Here is a 23229-nt window from a genome sequence, read left to right as displayed (position 1 = left end):
TTAAAAGAATCAAAAATTGTATGCCACTTTCTGCATCTAACGTTGTCTTTTTGTTCCTGCTTCTTCTAGCAACGATGATAACATCGACAATCAAATGACTTGTTTTATTTTTAAATTCTGGTATTTTTGTAGAGTCTGAAATTAATTGCATAGAGAATTTTCATATGTCTGTTTAGGAAATAAAATGAATACGTTTTCAGTTAAATTGTTCATGCAATGTTCTTGCTGAATGACATAAATTTTGCACTTTCTTCACCTTAAAGGAGCTAATTGGCATGTTTGATTTTTTTTTATTAATTGCATTTAACCTTAGTCCCCAGAATATGAGGTGGCTAGTTTCATTTCACGTAGATAGACGCTGATTTGGCTCTCCATTTCATAACAGTGAAAGCTGAAGTGGGCAGAATGACGCAGGGTAATTCTTCTGTTTTCCTCTTTTCCTCCCTCTTTCTTCTCTTCATCCTTATCGTTATCGCCATCGTTTTCTTCTTCGTCGTCGTGTCAACATAATCATATCGCTGTTATTATCATCATTAACACCTCTATCATCATCATAGTCATCGACATAAATTTTTCATGTTTATTTTTGTTCTCACTTTCTCGCAGAAATCAAACAAGACACAACAGAGTTAGTTCTCTTGGCGATAACAGCAGTGTGTACAGCCTTGGTTGTCTTGATATTTCTGGAGGAGGTTGTTTTCTTACGGCGAAATGTGGCCCTGACAAAGAAGATAGCGAAAACCATTTGTATGCTTGGTTTGTACCCGGTACGTGCTTCTAGATGTCGTTTTTTAAATACTTGACTATAAAACTAGAACCATTCTAAAATTGGATGACCAAGATCTGTCTGATTGTTATTCGATATAATGGAATACTCTGACAACAAGCACAACTACGCTGATAATAATACAAAAAACAAAAAAAAAAACCAAACAACAAAAACAAAAACAAACAACAACAGTTTCTCTTACAAAAAGCTGAGTTGAATGAGTTGACTCTTTAATGATACGTGACAAACCTTATTAAGTTGTTCTAGTAAAGTACGCACAAATTGATAACAACACAAATACAAAAACAGTTTCACAAAAATTCTTACATATTCAACATCAGAATTAACAGTCCAGACACAGTAACAGGTTACACAAGTTACATTTTCGATTGTGACAACTTTGACTTTTGAAATAGATCGCACAGTTGAATGTTCCCCTGGAATGGTCTTGACTTTTAAGTTAAGACTCTGATTGTCTTGTCGTGATTTAATATGTATGGATAAAGTCTCATTTAAAGATCTCCATTTGTTTGCAAGTTACAAAGCGGACACCAAAACAGGTCACACAGAAACAGGTCACAATGTTGCATTTTCCTCTCTGGTACACCCTACATTGATCTTTGAACATTTCACCACGGGAAACAAAGACAGTCATCTTCGCTAGCCAAGGTTCCGATATGTTAACCCTATCTACATCTTGGCGGATCGAGCAGATATTTATGTGCTTCAGGCCTCTGAATTTCATTGGATGTGGCGACAAGCCACCAGATCCAATCAAAATTAGTTGTTCAAATTTAAACAGTGTTCCTACATGATGGAGACAAGGGGAGCACATAACTTAAATGGATTGACAAATAAGCAATTTTTAACTGCCATGCCATATTGATACAAATGCCTTTCATTCAAATACACATGTAGTGGCTTCTCTGTTGTACTTAGTCATACTTTCGATGTCAAACTTACAAAGTATCCCTTTGCAGTCAATTGCCTCCACTATTTTCGGTCTATGTACAATGTATCGCTGTTACACGCTATTGGTTAGTCAGTATTGCATACTATGGGAAGCAACCATGAAATCCGAGGTCGTTAGGTCAAAGCACTAAAACAGCTGCTCGATCCGCCAAGGTGTAGATAGGCTTAACATATCGGAACCTTGGCTAGCGAAGATGAGAGACAGTACGCAACATAGCGTATATCCATGATGTTCAAGTAAAAGTAATGCTCAAGTTACAGTAAGAAGTCATACCAAACTATGAATAAAATCATATTTTTCCTTGCTACGTCTTTGACCTTTTACTACTGATTACAAATGCGACACATTTGTAATTATTAAGCACATCTGGGCAAACCTTTATTAACACGTTACGTATCTGGTAGTCAAAAGTTACTAGTGTCGAACTTGGCCAAATGTTGGGAACATCCCCCAGATTATTCCGTAGCCATAATGGCTACCGTACCCTTACGATATTTCCTAAAAACTCGTAGCACACACACACACACACACACACATATATATAGGGGCCCCGAGTGGCCGAGTGGTCTAAAGCGCTGGTAGTGAATGGGGATACTAGAGCCTCAATGGGAATTATCATTACAGAGACCCCTGGGACACTCTAGCCTCAATGGAAATTTAACATGGAGAAAAATCGTGGGACACTCTAGCCTCAAGGGGAATTTAACATGGGAAAAAGTCTTGGGTCACTCTAGCCTCAAGGGGAATTGAACATGGTGAAAAAATCGTGGGTCACTCTACGTACAAGGGGGAATTTAACATGGGGGAATAGAGTTTGGGTTTGTCTAGGGACAAGGGGAATTGAATATGGGATTTTTTTTTTTAAATTTAAATTTAAATTTAAATTTAAATTTAAATTTAAAAAAAAGGGTAGGCAATGGAAAGGCTATCTCTTTTCGAGAAATATGGCTGGCCCTGAAAAGGGCCTTTGGGTTTTCTTCTTCTTCTGCTTCTAATTTCTTCTTTTTCTCCACCAAGTTCTTATTTTATCTCCTACACTCTTTCTCTTCTTCTCTTTCTTTTTTTTCTCCTGCTCTTCTTTCTTCTTCTCTTCCTCCTCTTCTTTCTTCCTCTTCTCATTTTCTTCTTCTTTTTCAATTTTTTCGTTCCATTTGCTTATTCTTATTCTTTCCTCTTCATCCTCCTTCTCCTCCTTTATCTCTTTCATGACACCACTAATCTTGTCCTTTACCTTTTTTAAGTTATTAATTTCCATCTTTACACGATGGGGACTATAGGAATAATGGTCTTCAACGAGTCTTATTAACATCTGTTCCATCATTCCTAAGTTGTCTAAAACGTCTTGCAATGTTTGTATTTTGTCCATTTGGTTAGAAGCCATCTTCTTTGTAGAATGGTTTGAACGACGAATACTGTGGGTTCTTATAGTGAAAGCGCGGACGTGAAGGAAAACATCCCCCTACTTTTCTCATTTCATATAATAAAACCCAAACTATACTCTCCACATACGCTAAGAAACAATAAACAAAATCCATAATCTACTATCCACACAATCGTACGTGAGCGGTTACAAAACCCAAACTATACTCTCCACATACGCTAAGAAACAATAAACAAAATCCATAATCTACTATCCACACAATCGTACGTGAGCAGTTACAAACACAAACACACAAACACATACCCTCGCACTATGAAAAAAGAGTTAGTGTTTATAATCACACTACTCTACCTACCTACACACACACACACACACACACATTGGCAAATCGATAGTTATTTCTTTTCTAGAGTATTGGGTAGCCCTTAAAAGGGCTGTTTTTTTTTTTTAACTTCAGATGCACCTATCTAATGGTTGCACCTTCCTGGCCTGGCGCCACACACGCATTTTCTTCCCCAGTCTCCTTTCACCTTTCTTCTGGGGAGCGCAGAGGGAGGATGATTCGCTTCAACACCCCAATCCTCTGTCTCGGGAATATTGTACGACATCCTCTCTTCTAGTTTCTTTTCCTCCTCTTCCCTCTGTCTTCTCTCCTCCTCTTCGTTCTTCATTCTTTCCTCTTCTACTATAGCCACCGCGGCCAGTTCATTTAACAGGCGCCTGACATATTCCAGATGTATCTGGAGTTCAAGAAGTTTGCTTATTCTGCTATTCATTCTTGTGTTGATCAATCAACAAGGGTAGCTAGACTGCCCATCGAGTTTCAATTTATAGTGAAAGCGCGGACGTGATGGAAAACATCCCCCTAAAAACATAAAATTGATCTTACCTAGATCATAACCAAAAAACAACAACGCGCGGACCTAAAAGAAACACTCACTCACTTTTTTATGCTACCCATCACTATTTTAAATTTTTTTTATAAATCACTTCAATAGACTATCCACATACGCAAAGCAATCCAATCTAACCCCAAATTTACACCTCAAACACCAAAAAAAGACATCATTTTAATCTACTATCCATACCAACTTACTTAACCACTTACAAACACAAACACACAAACACATACCCTCACATTTTTTTAAAAAAGAGTTAGTGTTTATAATCACACTACTCTACCTACACACACACACACACACACACACACACACATTGGCAAATCGATAGTTATTTCTTTTCTAGAGTATTGGGTAGCCCTGAAAAGGGCTGTTTTTTTTTTTGTTTGCTATGGCATTCTTTTTTAGTTTCTAAGAATGCGATGTCCTCTGAGGATAGACTTTCTGGCGATAGGTCTGCTTCTTCGAAAAGAGAAGAAGAACTCTTTGGTGTCGATCCGACAATCGACAAAGCCTCTGTCAGCTTCAGGTTGCTGCTGCTGTTGTTGTTGTTGCTGCTGTTGCTGCTGTCTCTGAAGTCTGTACTTCTCTGTCCATTCTTCTTTCTCCCTGTTCATTTCTTCTCTGAAGAGCTCTTCTATCAGGTCTTCAGTGATTTTTAACATTCTCACATTCTCTATTTCTTCTGGCTTCGGTATCAGACTGTGTCTGACCCTATGCAAATTCACGTAAGCTTCGTTGAGTTTAGCTAGTTTGAAACACATCTTCTTAGGAGGATGAGTCGACAATGGATGGTTAGACTGGAAACAACCCCGGTTCTTAAAGTCAAAGCGCGGACGTGAAGGAAAACATCCCCCACACGGTTTTCGAGCCGCAACGTTCAGTGAGTGTCATGCGAGGGATAGTAAGAAATGAAAGAGCATCAATCCAACATTCTTGTAGCTAAACAAACCACAAAGGCATTTTTTTCAAAACACAACATTTTTTATTCAAAAATCACTTAACACTAAACAACAACTCTAACATTTTTAACAATAATCCAACATGATAACATCAAACAATTTTTTTCAAAACACAACATTTTTTATTCAAAAATCACTTAACACTAAAAAACAACTCAAACATTTTTAACAATAATCCAACATCATAACATCAAACAATTTTTTTTCAAAACACAACATTTTTTTCCACAGTCTCCTCACATTCCATCTTTAAAGTTTCTCCACTAGGTAAAGAGGGATAACAGTCTTCCATGGTTTCTAGTAATCTAGGATGACTTCTCTCAAACTGTTGATTTCTATGGTATTATCGAATTCTGCATACAGGATGACGTTCACCGTTTCATCAGGGTCTCGGTCTTTAAACTGAATTTCCACACGAATCTGGCCGGATTTTATAGTGTGGAAATGTCCCTCGTCGCTGCCTTGGTCTGGAGTGAAATCGAAAGCCCACAAAGCGTAGCCTCCTGCATAATCCTCGTACGTAATACCGTGACTGGTATTGGTTCCTAACTGTCCGGTGGCTTCGTACAGGGACAAGTACGATCTCAAGTAATTCTTCTTGGTAAAGTCAGGTTCGAAAGGTCGGGTACACAAGGTCTTGCCATCGCGACTGACTTCGATTTTGGACACGCCAAAGTGTTGGAAGTAGAAAGGATTTTTTTCGGCAGCTCCGTTGAAGGCTGTATTCTCGACGATACCAACGATCAAACGTTTGGGTAACTGTCCTTGGAACAGATGATCTTCGATCATGTATCGCTGTCCCTTGGGAATGGTGAACGTTTTCACTTCCACGCGTCGTATGGGATACTTGGCGGTCGTTCTGCTCAACGCCTGACTGATGTCGTTTCCCACTTTAGGTAACACTTCCACACGGCGTACGTAGAGTCTGGCTTCTAGGATTTTGGTTTTGTAACCGTCACTATCAGCCATCAAATGGAAAGCGGCACTGCTACGATTCAGTCTCAGGCGGACATCCACCCCGTTCAGCAAATACTTTTCTTGCAACCACATGTCCAAATGCAAACGATCCATCAGTTCTAAACTTGTGTCGGCTTCCGTGATTCTCTTTCTTCGTTCTAGAAATCCATCATTGTTGTCTTTCTTTTCATCAGTTTCCAATATTTCAAACTTGGTAGGTTCGTCAGCTTCCCATACCACACAGGCATTGAGATGAGTGTTCTTGGCATCTATTCCGTACGTCAAGAGATTTTCCAGGTAGGCACGATAAGGGTAAGTATCCATGCTGCTACTGACCAGTTTGTTATTCAAGTACAAGTCCACTCCACTGAACAAGGAATGCATGAAATTGTTGACGGGAGCTACTGCTTCATCGTCTATAGCACCTCCAGTCTTATCTAGAATTTTGACTTTCAGGTACAAGTAACTGCTATTCAGATCGATGTAATCTTCGGGCTGTCCTTTGATTTCAAACTCGATGGGAGCGGAATCGGTCAGTGAGGAGACGGGGTGAAATTCCACCCACTGGGATTCTTGCATCGTCATCATCGTGGGGGGGCATGGCAAACAGATCCAGTTTCGTCTTGGAACAAGCGCAAGATTCTCGGTGCATCATTTTTTTGTCTCTTTTCTCAATAATCGAAAACGTCTAAGTCTCGAACGGTTCTTCTTTTCTTGACCTTTCTCGCTTGAAGTCTGGTGAAAGGGTGTTTTCTTCGTCGTCTCTTTCTGCCTTGTCCTTGCTGCATGCCTGACTCGGTAGCGTGCAGGGCATTTATAGGTGTTTCTCGTTGGCCTAAAATGTCTTTGCCCGTTTGCAGCAAGACATTTTTGCCTGCCCTCATGAAGGCTTCTTTAGGGTATTGTTTGTCGATGATGACATTTTGGAGAAATTCTTTGCCTTGCGTCAGTGCCGCATCTTTCAAGGCGTGCAATCCGCGTGTCACCATCGGTTTCAACACCGGGGCCACCGAACGAAAGGCCGATTTTAACATGTCTCCTAAACCGTGTCCTCGCTGTCGAGCAACCCCTCGGTACACTGGATACATGACTTACTTACGAGTCGTGAGAGAACCGTTTTCGAAAATGGAGTTTCACCGTGACTTTTCCTTTGGTGAATGGAATATTTTGTCCCAGATCTCCTTTTATAGCAATGTTGACCGTGTCCAAATACGACTTACTGACAGGCAAATAGTGAGGATGTACAAATTCGCGGTGGACGTGGTAAGTGTTTCCACCTTCCTCGTCAGCGTCCGTGGCAGAATCCACTTTGAAAGGAATGACACGCAGTAACGGTACGGAGGTGTGTCCCACCACGTTGTACTCCACCACATCGGAATACACAAACATCAAATTCAGTCCTTGGTTCAGTTCTACCCGGGCACGAAATAACGTGCTAAAAGACTCGTTGTCGTAAACGATGGGTAATTCGTTTTTCTTGAGCATGGTCTTTCTCATGTCCATGTCTCCGCCCAACATGTCAAACAATTCAGGACAAAATACAATGGACATGATTTTACTTCGTTCAAATTTCATCAAGAAGCGACGAGCTGCTTTGTGGTACTCCATGGTGACACTTTTGTTGACATGCTCCAAAGCTTTCAGAAACACGACATTAAACCTGGAGGTTATGGTGCTGACCAAATGTTGACCACTAAAATAATAGCCTGGGGGAATGAACAAGTGATAGCTGGTGTACTTTTGTGTACGGGTTTTCTTGTCATATTTGACATTGCTATCCATCCACTGTTGCATTTGTTCGTCATGAACTTCCACATCAAAAAAATTTTGATTGGGAAGGACATTGAGGACTTGGGTCGGGTGAATCATTTCTACTAAAGTCACTTCCCAATGGGCTTCGTGATCTAACTGGATGGCTTGAGGTAATTTGGCCGTGTAACAGCACAACGTGTTCTTGGGAAACACCTCCATGGAACTGTCACTGGGTAAAGTTAAGTAAAATTGGTTTTGGTGACTCATAATTCCAGAGTTCTGTGGCTGTCCGAGGGGTTAGTGGACGTCAGAGGCGTGTCTCCGCCCAAAATGGGGTTCTGGTTGTGATTGAAGTGGTGACTGGCACTGGCACTGGACACAAGGTTCCCGGGGTTCCCGTTCGAGGTGAATTTCAGGGAGGGATTAGGAAGCAGGTAACCGATGCAACTGCTCAATAAAATGGTCCACAATTGTTTGTCTCCTTGTTGCAAACTCAAATTGGCGATGGCTGCCCCGATGACACAATACACCACGAAGATTTAGCAGAAAAAGACGATTTGCGTTTTAGGCACACGTTCTCCACACCACACCCACAAGGGTTGTTTTTGTAAATCTTGCACAGAAGAACTAGGTGAAGGAGGAGTGGTCGACGTAGCTGCGTCTGCTGTGTGAAAGGGCATGATGGTCACTTCTTTTTATAGTCGATGACTTGCGAAGCATCGATCCAAGAATCAAAACTGGGTGGATATCCTTTCCAACGTACTTTGACTTCTTTGACACGTCGTTTGCCCACTTTACGGGTTCTGCGTTCGAGAATGCTTTCGATGTCGTACACGTCGTCTTCTATTTTGGTGACACGTTGTAACTCGGGCAAATAAAACGTTCCTTTGAGCACTTCTCCATTCATGTCTTGCAATTTATAGACGGCAGGATGACGGCCATGCACTCGTCCAGTGACGCGAAACAATTCGGTCGTCCAGTTAGGTAAGTAACCTTTGTCGAAAGTGCGTTTGGTTTTGCCAATGCGCACCCAATCTCCCACGGCCAAGTCTCCACTTTTCTTGGGGACAGCCCTCGTCGGGGACGTACCAAACAGGCGCTCAAACACCAACACTTCGTTGTCGGGAGTCACGTCTTGCGGGGCACGTCCAATGCTTCGATGGTAAGATTGGTTGTACGCTTGCACTAGGTGCGGTAAGATGTCGATGTACTTCAGAGTGTGGTGATGCGTAAAATATTTCCACATGCGTTCTTTCAAAGTGCGTTGAAAACGTTCCACGATGCTGGCTTTGGTTTCGGGATTCTCGGTGGTAAAAAAATGAATGTCACGTTTCTTTAATTCTTTTTGGAAAGCTTGGTTCAGAAATTCGGTACCTTTGTCCGTTTGCCATCGAAGAGGGTGACGACCGCTATGTTTCAACACCCGTTGCAGGGCTCGCACTAACTCGCTGCTCGATTTGGAAGTCAAGGGTACGACCCAAGCAAATTTGGAAAAGACGTCGATGACACAAAACAAATATTTGTAGCCACGATTGTAGCTGGCCAAATGAGAGACATCGGCTAAATCGGCTTGCCATTGATGATCGATGCCTTCCACTCGGGTGCGACTTCTGGCAAACTTGCGTCGAATGGGTTTGTGTAAAGTGTAGGTAGATTGTTCTTGTAACCATCGTTACACTTGAGGTAAACGGAGACTTTTCAGTCGCGTTTTGGCAGCACGATACAATTTTTGAACTCCTGCGTAACCTGCAGGATGGGAGGGATCGTAGTAAATGCTGGCTAAGACTTTTTCCATTTTTTTGTGTTGGTTGGTGTGTTAATAAGGCACCCACTCTTGGAGGATGCTACTCTTTTTCTCTTGGGGTATTTTCTTGGATTGCAATGCTTTGCGTGTGCGACCGGCAATAGGTGTTGAAGAGGAGGAGGATGTCTGAGCGGGGGATATCGGTTCTTGTTTCACTTCTGTCTTCACTTCTGTCTTCACTTTCTTTTTCTCTTGTGATGAAGAAGGGGTGGCCATCATCTTTTTAATCCATCCAATTCTGGAGGTAGGCGGTGTTGTTAACTTGCGTACTTTTTCTGGTGGAGTTTGAAACCCTTCTTCTTCTTCTTCTTTTCCTTTTTCTGTCTTGGTCACTGGTACTGGTACTGGTACTGGTGATGGTGCTGGACTTTTCATCAAGGTCTTAAAATCTTTCAGAGTGGGTAGAGCTGTTTCGTCTAAAGCTTTCTGGTGAAAGAGTTGCAGTCGTTGCAAGAGTTGACCGTACTTTTGCGATTTTTCTGTTTCGGACAAATCTTGGCGATCCATCAAGGACTGCAATTCGTGTTGTAACTGGGACATCTCGCTCAAATGGGGATTGGGAGGTAAATGCGGGGTGCGTTGTTCTTGCCACCGATGGTATTCCATCCATCGTTTGTAAGGCACTAAAGCTAGTTTTCGTCCTTCCATGGGGTTGTCAGGGGTCGATTATGAGATCTTGGGACTTTCGAAGCCCTTTTTATCTTGCTCCCACCAGTCCTCCCAACATGGTTCCCAAGACTCCTTTCAGTATGGGGCCTAACAAGAGAGGCAAAATGCCTCCACGTTGGACCAACATCTTCTTTTTTTGACGAATGGGAATTTTCTTTTGAACCATTTGGCGAAGAACGTGACGATGTTTGCCTAAGCATTGTTTCTGGTGTTTGGACAAAGGGATCGTGCCTTTCAAAACGTTCAAACAATATTCGCACACGGTATCGATGACCTCTTTGGAGGCTGTTTGAATGAGTTTTTTTCGTAGGGGTGGAGAAGCTTTGGACAGGACAGATAACATGTCCCCATGTTTGGCTAAACGTGGTGGCAGTCCTTTCCTTTTCTTTCCTTGGGGTTTTCTGGAGGGTGACATCTTTGAGTTTTCAGGAGCACCAAAAAAACACTGATACCCTACTCGGTCACAGGCCTTTTTTATACTGGAACGCGTCGCCACTGATTGTCTTTACGTCGTATCAGTTTGAGGACAGGCATGACACGTCGTGCAGGGGTACGCAACGGACTAAATCGAGCCAGTTCTTGCTTGGACAAATCCAGTAAACTTTGTAACATGCCCGATCTTTCATGGACTTTGATTTTGGGAGAAGGTACTTTGTGAGCAGCAGCCACTGCCACTAAATTGGAGGGTCCTGCCACTGGGAAAGTTCTTTTGGGGGTCATCAACGGAGAAGTTCTTGGTGTGATCAACGTCTCCAAGTACTCTTCAGTTCCTGGTGTCATCAACGGAGAAGTGGACAAACGTGAGGATACCGGAGACGCAGTCACTGCCGTGGCAGATCGTGGTTTGCGAGTGTAAGGTTGCGTCCTGGCCGAAGTGCCTCTCTTGCGACTAGTTTTCTTCTGTGGACTTTTCTTCTTCTGGGGACTTTTTCTCTGTTCCTTTTTCTGGGGGCTTCTTTTCTTTTTCCGGGGTGGTGGTGTCTGGTCAGAGGACGGTCCTGCCACTGGAGAAGTTCTCCTTGGGGACCTGGTCTTTTTCTTCTTGGGGCTTCGTTGGACTTTTGTCTTGGGGATAACTTTGGGGGCATTAGGATCCCATCTTAAGAGTGAGCGAATGATGACGCCTCCTAGAGTACCGCTCCCTCCAGGTTTCAAAATGATTTGTTTTTTGGTTTGAGTGTCGATGCGGGGATCGGCCAGTTGGACCAAAGCGACTTTGTTTCGATCAAAAAAGCGTTTGGTTTGATGAGGAATCTGAATGATTCCTTGGAGTAATTGACGTGCCGTCACCGTGAACCATCGTAAGACTTCTTTGAGACTAGCTTCTAAGACACGAGTTCGTGTTTGTGGATCTTTTTCTCGACTGATGCCATACAAGGCACGAATCAATTTGACGGGAAGATGCGACTGAAGGGACGTCATGTTCGCACTGAGAGTGAGACAGACGAAAAAGGGTCTGAGGTTTTTATAGATTTTTTTTATGTGGAGTGAAATGAAGTCGAGGACGGATACGTGTACAGGACAGGCCCTCCGTCTTGGCACCAGTGGTGAAACAAGTGGGTACGAAATCGCAAATCCTCGGGGGTCGTAGGTTTCAAATCGACGAGTAAATAGGCGTGTGGTGTTTGAGTGGCATCGTCGTACACCTGAGTCAGCCAAGGCGTTCCTAACTGTTTGGCTAAGACTTGCACTTGCGATTTATCTCGAGGGCTTTTAAACAAGACCACGTAATGCGCATTGAGACTGATGGTGCGATGGGCTTTACTTTGTTGAAACAAATTTTGGGTGATGTAAACGACACTGGCATTACGGTGATGCCCTTTGCGCGTGAACCACAGTTTAATTTCTTCTTCGTCTTCTCCTAACATGTCGTCAAAAATGACCAAATGGGTTTGACGGGAGTCAGAGACGATGCCGTCGTCTTCTTTAGGAATGCCTTCCACAAACACGATGGAATCGCCTTGACTTTCTCGCAAGAGGCTGTACGCCGATTGCCACTCTTTGTAACACCACACGATTCGTTGAGGGGCCGATCGATCAAATGATGTTTATGTTCGATCAAACGTTTGACGAATTCGGTTTTGCCAGAACCGCTAGGTCCAGCAATGAGCATGTTAAAGGGATGGCGAAGATACAAAGCCTCCCAACTGGCACGATCTAAGTGTTCGTCGATGACTTTGACAGTAGAGGAAGAGGGAGCAGAGACAGCAGAGGTAGCCATAGTGTGAGGAATGTCACTTGTGACACGACAAACAAACAAGACAAGAGTTTATATACTTTTTCAGAACACGTTTATTGAATGTTTTTTTCAAACATGAATACGAAAGACAAAAATACATAAAAGCCAAAGGCTTAAGTACAAGAATAAAAGGCACATGATAACCATGAACGTGGAATAAAAACAAGTGTCTGTACAACAACCACATGTTTTGGGTAAAGTTCTAACCAGTTCTATAGAAGGGGTAAGGTCACACAAGTGTCCTCCCGAAAGGGTCTTTCAGTCCTGTCCACGACAGTCCTGTCCTGGGTGACGGGTTCTTCTGGCACCGTCACTAACACAGGTTGAAAAGTAACTTTTTTCCTTGAATAACTCTCGTGCATACTGGGCCACCTCTTGTGTCCAAGCCTCAAAACCCTGGTCTCGGGTGATGTCCAACATTTGACTCCTAACCAATCTGGTTTCTTCTTCGTCAACGACATGGTACGTTACTTCAATGAACAATGAACTATCGATCTTGCCTAGGGTTCCTTTTCATATACAGACCAATACCGACGTGACCGTACGGCAACGTAAAGTGATTGGGAAGTCTCACTCGCTTCTGGTACACGATTTGATAGACTTTTTCCAAGGGTCGACTGACGATGTGGTGAGTGGGTAAACGTACAATGTTGTTCGGTTGATAGGTGGTCACTTTAAAGTTTCCATCCTCTCCCGATTGCAAGGCTTCTTTCAATACCCCAAAGTTGACCACTCGACTGGTACGATGATTCAGAGTCAGTCCTTTCACTTTGCACGTCGTGTGCACTTCTCCTTGTTTGTCCCGGTATTCGTAGCCGTAATTTTTGGGGCCGCCACTGACGAAACTTAGAATCTTGTCGTCGGGATGCTCGTCTGTCCAGGCTCCTAAACGGTCTCCTTCGATGTCAGGGTGATGTTGAATCGGGTGATGGATGTAAATGCAACTGTCCGTGTCAAAGTACAGGACGCGTTCCCCTAACAGTTCTAAAGCTTCGTACAATTTTAAGCGAGCATGGGCTGTCACGTAAGCCGCAATGATGACATTTCCAAAAGGGTCGTCTTGTACAAAGTCCAGATCTTCTTCGTAATTGACCAAGATCAAATCCTCTCGAACGACGTCCACGTGTTTCATGTATTTGGTTTTGTCGTGAATCATCTGGAAGTAGCGGGAAGGTTCGGTCAAATATTCCGTCTTGGGTAAACACGGTCGTTGTACCATTTTACCCCACAAGCAATTTAACATCACTTTGGCAAACGATCGCCTGCCTTCGTTTTTCTCGATGTGGCCTAAAGAGATGCCTTCTTGTACATAGTATTTCTCTTTGAATTGTATTTGGTCTTCGGGAGTGTGACACCAGGAAGGATAGCCGCTGGCTTCTTGCTTCAGTTTCAAAAAGGCATCCACGTAGTCGGCGAAAATGCCTTTCTGAGTAGGGTCACCCTTGTGGTACTGTTGTGTCTTGGGAAAGTGGCAAATTTCGTACACTTCTAACAGTTGGTATCCCATGTCCAGAGCTTTGAACAATTCTACGCTGACCCAGGTTCCCGTCAAGGCCCGTTCTTCCTGGCTGTGATGACAAGGCTGATCTTGGTTGCACGTTTCGGCACAAGTACGGCACAAGGGAAACATCAGTTTGCCTTGACAATGGTGAGGTAAGACGGGATGGTACAGGTTCGTGGGAGGCAAAACTTTACACTTGATCAAGCCTTCGTATTGTCGAATGTTTTTCAGGTCGATGTATTCGGTCAGCAATTGCGGGTGCCCTACAGGAAAGCGACAATATTTGCACACGTAGGGATACAGCGAACACACGTCCAAGTATTTGATTTCTTCTCCTTTCTCTTCGTCGGCTTGGTACAGCAAACAGGTGGCATTGGTCCTTCCTCCGTACAAACTATCCCTCGGGTTCAGCGGGTCCATGAACTGGTAACTTTCCACGAGGCGTTTAAACTCGGGATCGGTTTTCATACGGTGATCGTACTCGTGTTCCCACATTTCCACCACTTGGTATCCTTCCTGTTCTAACTTTAGGCGTCGCTGACAAGTGTCCTGGTACAGGTCTTCCATGGTCCGTTGTAAAAACTGATTTTTAGTGTCACGGTCAGGGTAGCAGACGGGACATCCGTGAAATAAGCAACCGTTAAACTCGTACACGATCTTGGGGTTTTCTAAGTCCCAGCCATCGACCGAATACGTTCCGATGGTCTTTTCGCCTCCTCCGTTGCGGGCATGCTGAATCCATTTATCTTCTTTGTCGCACAAGTAATGTAACCAACGTAGGGCTTTGACCGAGTATTGACGCTTGACATAGTGGGTCGTTTGAGGTCTGATGACAGCCACGGTGTTTTCAGGCATGAATCGTTGGCGGTACACTAAGGAACACGCTTTGGCAATGGTGCAAGCTTCTTTCAAAGGATCGACCCCTCCGTGTTCCATGAACAGTTCTCGAAATTTTCCACAGCAACGCCGTAAAATGTCCACGTCGGAACGACAATACTTTAACATTTCTTCCTGAAAGTCGAAGGGGTCCGAGGCGTGAGCCTGGTACCAAGCGTAGAAAGCTTCTCGTTGTTCGGTACGCATGTTGTCGGGGTCGTAATAGTGAGCCTCAGGTAAATGGGGTAGAACGGCGTGTTGATTGGCTTCCGTATTAAAAAAGTGTGGAAAGTACCCTTTAGCCATTTCTGTCATCCCAAACGTTTTAGGCATTCGACTCAAAGGCATGGCCAAGTAACTCATCGAATCTTTAAACTGCACTTGTCCCACTTGCATGAAAATGATTTTGGCTCCGTTCAAAGTGACTTTAGGACGCTCGGTGCCTTGTTCCGTATAGTACCTCAAAAGAAACTGTCCATCGTATCCGGAGAAATTGTGAGCCATCACCGTGGCATGACGAAGACAATCTCCGTAACGTTCGATGTCCTCTTGGCTCCACGTCTTGTCGATGGGGTCTAAGACCCATCGGGCAAAATCGGCTAACGTGTTCGGTCCCCGAAAGATTTTTTCACGCCCTCCAGGAATCTTGCTGCAGTGAGGGCAATGACTGAAGATAGGTTCTTGAATGCACTTCTCGCGCGCTCGATGAGCCACGCAGAAATTAGGAATGTGAATGCCAGTCTCTTGCATGCATTCGAAATCGAAAAAGATGAAATTGCCTTTCTTCTTGTGACCGTCCTCTTTCTCTGGTGGGGGTTGGTATTTTTGCACGTAGCATTGGTGTTCCAAGTCCACGATGTGGTGACAAATGTGACATTTTTTCTTTCCTCGACATGCGTGTGCCTTGGTACTATTGGTACGTATGTCTTGTCCACAGGTAGGGCACAATCTCAGCAGTTGACAAGCACATTTCTTCTGTGAACCTTGCGTCTTCAAATGTTGTTGGTAACAGGTAGGGCTGACAAACGTGCGCAGACAAGTTGAACAAGGCACTGGTTCTTCGCTCAGACAGGGTGGAGAGGCCAAACATCCTGGGCATTTCCATCCGCAATGTTTGTGTTGCTCTCGATTGTTATAACCATAGTCACATTTCTCACAATAATAACCGTATCGCAGGAATGCAGTGATACTGGTAATGGTATCGAAATGGTCATCGTGATGATAAAGGTGAATTGATTTTCCGTCCTTAAAATCTTGGCCTCGAAACAACAGAGACCCACGCACTTCTTGAGGGTGCACTTTCAAGGTGTATCGTGGAGCTAGGGCATCTTGCAATTTTTGCATCTCAGGAATGCCACAGGGTGTGTCTTTGGACAGACCAGCTTGTTGCAACAGGAGTTCTGCTTCGTTTCGTTGTTTGGCTCGGTCCGATTGTCGAATAGTTTTCCAGGCTCTTTTCCATTCTGCCGTGTCGTTCTTGTTGGCATAGGTTCGTCCCACCACGATGCCTCGAGCTAAACACATCTGGTCTTGAGGATTGTGAATTTGGACAAGGCTACGCTTAATGCTGCGAAGCTCGTTCACCAATAACATCTTTTTGCGTCCAGTCCCTTGAGGAGGAGAGACGTGGGCCATTTTCAGTGTGGCTTTACCATCGGTGATGTCAAACTGATCATTAGGTTGTTGTACGTGTTGAATCTTGTCCATGACTTTGGAAGGGGTTAGTTCTGCGGGTCTGCTAAACTCGATCCAAACAGGGGATTTCAAACCGTCGTGATCTATGGATAGTGTCAAGCGATCGTCTTCTTTGGGTTGACATTGTCGCTTGAGTGCAGTGAGCAAAGAATCCCACATCTCGGTGATAAACCCTTCTGCTTTCTCCAAGGGTACGTCGGCCTTGAAATCTTTAAACTTCACCGTGTAGGTGTAAGCCGTGGTTCTAAATTTTCTAGAGGAGCGCTTTTCCGTCTCTCGAATGTGATGGTACTTTTCAGGGTTGACTAAGGGTGGTGAACTTGGTTTAGAGGGTTCAAATTCCGGTTCACTCATGTCCTCTTCGAAATCACTGGCATGAATTTGTGCCAAGATTTCAGCCCTGGTACGAGGCGATAGATCACGTTTCTGCCTCTTACTTTCTTCTTCTTTCTTCTCGAATGAATAGGATCGTTTCATCTTGAGTGCAAAACGTCAAATGACTCAAGTTTAAACACCATAGACTAATTTATAGTCATGGCAGACCAGCGTATATAAAAGAGTGTGTGTCTTGTCCTTTCACTATTCATTTCACTCTCAAGCCGAGCACAACGATGGAAGAGACTAACCAAATCGAACGTTTCGTCAGAGCTTTGCGAGGGGTCATTAGAAAATTCTCTTCAGACCAGCCTACGGACTACTCTCCTTCCTTTCGAGATAAAAGTCAGGATACTTGCTATATCTGTCAGAAGAAAGGGCATTGGTCTTCAGAGTGTCCAGACCGTCAAAAAAGAAAAAAAACAGGGGCTAAAAAAGACAAAAGTCAAGATACCTGTTATTATTGTAAAGAAAAAGGACATTGGTCTCCAGATTGCCCAAAAAAGAAACAAGAGGAGTCAGAAGAAAAGAAGGATTCTTCAGAAGAAGAGAGGGATTCTTCGGAAGAAGAGAGGGATTCTTCAGAGGAAGAAGAGGAAGAAAGAAGACAATTCTATTTACAAGAGGCAAAGAAACAGAAGAAAAGAAGAAGGGAAGAAAATGAGGAAAAAACGGTGAAGAAATTCAAAAAACAGAGAGACTAAACAAGGAGAAAGAAGAAGTCAATGAACTTTTAATTAAAGTGTTCTGTGGTGAATTGTGAATTGGATTGTAACTATGGAGAAAAGAATACATGAATGATATAAGGTAAGTGTCTTTGAGTTTTGATTTTAAAATAAGAAGCTACACTCACGCACTCATACACAGACACGTACTATAAGGGTAAAATGGTTTTTTTTTTTTTGTTGTTGTTGATTTTTGAGTTATTGGCAAATTGAAAGGCTATCTCTTTTCGAGAGAAGTGGGTGGCCCTGAAAAGGGCCTTTTTATTTTGGTGTAGGGGTGAGTTTAACCAATCAACTTTAACTGCCTTAAGCCTTTGCCACGGCCGAGGCCTACTTCTGATGATTGGGTTGAAATCACTAAAGGTGGTACGATAGGCTTAGTCACAGGGTTGGCGTGTTTAGGTGGCGCTATACAGTTTCACATTTTGCATAGGGTTAGGAATTTAAAGAAAAAGAATGTCCCCGGCTTTCCTCACTGGTTATACTGGCTATTTAAAAAAGACCTTGTATATCTTAGGTATAATGCAAAGAACCTTTAATTCCCTTTATTTTGGTGTATGATTGATGGGTGTACTATGGGTTATAGAGTATACAGCTTGGCCTTACTTCAAATGTGCACCTTTCAAAAAAGTGCTAGCTCTACTTGGTCATTTTCACTTCCTGAACTTCAGAGGTCAATTGTATAAAAAAGAGCCGATAACTTTTTTTACATTTTATATATTTGGTAATTCATTCATTGCACTTTCAGAAGCTGGTATTGTCTAGTCTGGCAAAATTCATTTTCCCTATTTTAATAGCTGCTATGTATAGTGTACTTTAGACTAATTCAGACTGATTTTTTAACACAAGGGAGCAGTCATTTTAGTTAGCAGTGTGCTTAAATCATGTAAAATTTCCAAAAGTACAATATCCAAAAGAAATATCATCCACATTACATTAATGTAGCATAGAGGTATGCAAACGTTCTCTCCACTGTGCATGTTTTAAATGCGAACTACTTCACCTTACATACGTCACTCTCTCAAAAGTACATATTATCTGGTGAGCGCCACCTTAGCTCGGGAAGGTCGTATTCTCTTCGGTCGTGATAAAGAAGTCTGATACATTTGTTTCAGACTTCTTAACTCCGCTAAAATGTCCAACAGTACCGTAGCCGTTTGATTTTCACCCTCTTGTTTCTTTGCTGCTACTTCTTCTTGTTGTTGTTTTTTTCTTACCTCTTCTTGTTGCTGTTGCTGTTGCTGTAGGAGAAAAGCTTGTTCCGCTTCCTTTTGTCGTTGCATAAATTTCTCCAATTCTTCTTTCTGTCTCTGTCTGAAATTCTCCACTTGCGGTAATGAAGAAGGTAACGAAGGTTCCGGAACAAATTCTTGCGAGGTAAGAAAATCCACAAAATCCCAATGTACCTCTTCTGAAAGTAAGTCCGGGTTCCCTTGGGCAGTCTTCCCTGCTGATGCACCCCAATGGATCGTTTTCTGAGTTTCCGTCATGTTGAATCACTGTCGCATAGATTGACTGCACACAAGCGCTAACGAATCTATATAGACCACGTGACGTCACAGACTGCTCTCTTCGGATTGGATGCGAGCTGACTGAATTTTGTAACGCGTGTTCGGATTGGTGAATGAATTCAATCCGTTTCAATCCTTCCTGTACCTATAAATAAGCGCAGTTCACTGCATTGATTCACCTATTCTCGTCGCTTCAAGATGTGGACCACAGTTGAGTCATCCACCCTTGTGTCTTCCATGATGTTTAGGACGGACATGCTCATGTATGTCAGGTCCAAGTGGACTGTTGTTGATAGGACAGATACTAGTCAATGGATGAGGAGAGTTTACATAGAAAGACAAGGATGTCTCAAGAGGGTACTTGCAATTAGAAGGAGTTTAAGAAGAAGAAGAAGATGTGACAGATGCCATCTATGTTAATATTAATATTAACATAAACCCAAAGGCCCTTTTCAGGGCCAGCCATATTTCTCGAAAAGAGATAGCCTTTCCATTGCCTACCCTTTTTTTTAAATTTAAATTTAAATTTAAATTTAAAAAAAAAAAAAATCCCATATTCAATTCCCCTTGTCCCTAGACAAACCCAAACTCTATTCCCCCATGTTAAATTCCCCCTTGTACGTAGAGTGACCCAAGATTTTTTCACCATGTTCAATTCCCCTTGAGGCTAGAGTGACCCAAGACTTTTTCCCATGTTAAATTCCCCTTGAGGCTAGAGTGTCCCACGATTTTTCTCCATGTTAAATTTCCATTGAGGCTAGAGTGTCCCAGGGGTCTCTGTAATGATAATTCCCATTGAGGCTCTAGTATCCCCATTCACTACTAGCGCTCTCCGTTACGGATCACTGCCATCTCACCTCTTTCTGCGTGGGTTCGAGTCCAGGATTCTGCCAATGTGGGTATGTGAGAAAGCTTGCCAGTAGCTTCTCGTGGGTCGGCGGTTCTTTCTCGGGGTTTTCCCGGGTTCTTCCTCCACTATTAATACTGGCCGCCATGCATAGCCTATCATGTGCTGAAAAATGGCGTTAAACCCCACAACAACAACAACAACAATATATATATTTCATGCAGTTACATATATATATATATATATATATATATATATATATATATATATATATATATATATATATATATATATATATATATATATATATATGGGCAAATGTTCATCAATGTCTTTCGTCGGACTACCTTACCGCTTGATCAGTTTACAACATACACCAGCATAGAAAATGCACCTGTAGACTATACTACCGGGTCTCTATAATATAGGTCCCTTTTCTAAATTATCTTTTGTTGTAAATCGATCAAACGATAAGGTAGCTTGTGATTCCTCCGTGGCTCGCAAAGTTAAGGGTCGGACAATGTTAACGGACAGACGGACAGATAAGCAGCGCCATACCATATATATCCTGTCACGATGGAAGTATAACAATCAGATGCTGTCTCTACAAAACCGTTTGATTATCCTCCTTCTCGTATAAATGGTTTTATCGTCGTCGTCGTCGATGTCATTTTCTTGGTTCGACAGGTTCATACCCTTTGTCGCAAGCTGCACGCGACAGTGCGCTAAGCTTGCGGATTGTCGCCCGTGGCTTGTCGCCCGTGCATACTAACTCACTTAAAATATTAACTCTGGAGATGTGCTTCTGTAGGAGGCACCATGGCGGACAAAAGCTTGGTCCACTCAGAACGTTGCCGTTGAAATTTTAATGCCATATGTCCAGAATTCCAATTTCACGTGTTGTATCAAAAATGCTTGTCCTTAACATTCCATTTTCTAGGTCAAGATTTTATACTGTATCTGTTGGATTAAACAGTAGTGGTTGAAAGTTATATTTTTGTTGTTGAGATTTTAGATTGGGTCGTTTGAATTACACGACAATGGTTGAAATTTCAGTGTCATACATCGAGGATTCCTAATTTACAGATTGGTTCAAAGAGTTTGTGTTGAAAGTTCCATTTGATATTTTGAGTATTTGGATTTCATCTGCTGAATTACACAGCGCTGTTTGAAAATTTTATGTCCAGTGTCCGGTTCTTAGATTGTATCTTCTGAATTACACGGTGATTGTTGACAATTTAATGTCATATGTCGAGAGTTTCAATTTAACATGTTAAATCACACTGATTGTGCTGAAAGTTCCCTTTCGTATGTTGAGTTTTTAGATCGTATCTGTTGAATTACACAGCGGTGATTGGACATTTTATTGTGCTTGTCAGAATTTCTATTTTTATATGGTGAAATGATGTGTTGGTGTTAAAAGTAACATTACACAATGTCTACTTTAACAATTCAAAATAATATCGAGTATTAAGACACATCATTCTTGCATTATATTTTCAGGCGCCATTACATTTCATGCAGTTACAGTTTGAAAGCTACCATTCACAGGTCAAGAATTACTAAGAATTTCTTCGCTACTGGTCGCTCTCGTGAACGATCGTGTTATTTTTAAACAAGAAGGCTGCTTCTCATTGCTGTGAAATTCAACAGATGAAATCTAAATACTCGCCATATAAAATAGAACTTTCATCACAAATAGTTACATTCAACATGTGAATTAGGGATTCTCGACATATGTTGTTGAAATATCAACCACCGCTATGTACTTCAAAATATACACTGTAAAACTTCAACATAGGAAATATAACCTTAAACCACCACTGTATAATTCAACATATAAAATCTAAATTCTCGATCAAGAAAATGGAACTTTAAGGACTTGCAATTTGATCCAACACGTGATATTGGATTTCTCAACATTCGACATCGAAATTTCAACTGCAACTTTCTTACTGGTCCAAGGCTCGGCTAGCGTGGGCACGTGGGAAAGCTTGCCAGTAGCTTCTCGTGGGTCGGTGGTTCTTCCCTGGGTTTTTCAGGGTTCTTCCTCCACCAGTTACACTGGCCGCCATGTATAGCCTATCTTGTGCTGAAAAATGGCGTTAAACCCTAGAACAACAACAACAACTTACTGGACCAGCGTTTGTCCGCTACGGCGCCTCATAATTCTGCTCTACTATGAGACAGATATAAGGTGGCATTGTTTGCATTTGCAACATGCACCATGGAAAGAATGTTGGCATACCTTTATGCTACTTTCGTGTACTGTGAGTGACATATCTTTACATGTGGTAGTTATGGAAACTATGTACTGTATTATCTAAAGCAGATAGCTGATCAAAATGGCTACTCTCATGTACTCAAAAAATGAGCCAATAGTAGTCCGAAGTACATTAACTTTAGCAGTTATCTGAATAGAAAAAGTGAATTTTGCCAGCAACGGCAATACCAGCTTCTGAAAGTATAATGAATGAATTGTAATGTAAAACATAAAAATAAAACAAAGTTACTGGTTTGATTGTATTCAATTTACCTTTGAAGTCCAGGAAGCAACAATGACCAAGAAGAGCTAGCAGATTTTACAGCTGAAGTAAGGTCCAGCTGTATATTCCAGCCCAGATTACACCCATGAATCATATACTAAAATAATGGGAATTAAACGTTCTTTTAATAATACCTAAGATATTCAAGATCTTTATTTTTAAATAGCCAGCATTACCAATGAGGAAAAATTGAAAAACTAGGTCACCAGAGTATTTTCGAATATATGCCGATAGCTGCTATTCGGACCATCACGGCTATTTACGAATCAATAATTGATGGGGACATTACGAGAACAGCGAACTTAGTAAGAATATCTTTAGCCTTTTCCGTTAAGTTTAGAAAAAATACATTGGAAGTATTTAGTTGCCACTGAGAACTATATTCTGAACTACATATGTTCATGTGTGCAACAACGTGGTGTCAAAAGGAGACAAATTAATGACGGAAATGACCGAGTGAGATTCCAGTCGGCATTGAACTATTTGTTCATTTGTTGTTGTTGTTGTTGTTGTGGGGTTTAACGCCATTTTTCAGCACAAGATAGGCTATACATGGCGGCCAGTATTAATGGTGGAGGAAGAACCCGGGAAAACCCCGAAAAGAACCACCGACCCACGAGAAGCTACTGGCAAGCTTTCTCACATACCCACATTGGCTGAATCCGAGACTCGAACCGCCGCAGACAGAGGTGAGATGGCAGTGATCCGTAACGAAGAGCGCTTTATACCACTCGGCCACTCGGGGCCC

General features: G+C 42.4%; 1 protein-coding gene and 1 long non-coding RNA gene across 4 annotated transcripts in view; one reads left to right on the top strand and one right to left on the bottom strand.

The window, feature by feature from the left end:
- On the bottom strand, window positions 1-22606 carry LOC149807347 (uncharacterized). The gene is made up of 2 exons (XR_016422410.1): window positions 22472-22606; window positions 1-719 (listed from the first exon to the last, which is right to left on the bottom strand). It is a non-coding gene; the product is annotated as an uncharacterized LOC149807347 (long non-coding RNA).
- The window catches only part of LOC149807346 (organic solute transporter subunit alpha-like), a 50684-nt gene that overhangs the window by 10752 nt on the left and 16703 nt on the right, over window positions 1-23229 (top strand). For all 3 annotated transcript variants that reach the window (XM_089965668.1, XM_089965661.1, XM_089965677.1), the window contains exon 2: window positions 607-767. In XM_089965668.1, coding sequence (XP_089821794.1) covers window positions 607-767 — 161 coding nt within the window. The remainder of the gene's footprint in view (window positions 1-606; window positions 768-23229) is intronic.

Source organism: Sinohyriopsis cumingii, chromosome 1, assembly GCF_028554795.1.
Source record: "Sinohyriopsis cumingii isolate HCF-2022 chromosome 1, ASM2855479v2, whole genome shotgun sequence".
In the NCBI taxonomy this organism is placed as follows: Eukaryota; Metazoa; Mollusca; class Bivalvia; order Unionida; family Unionidae; genus Sinohyriopsis; species Sinohyriopsis cumingii.
Note: the sequence above shows the minus strand (reverse complement) of the source record. Positions and strands in the feature narration are given on the sequence as shown.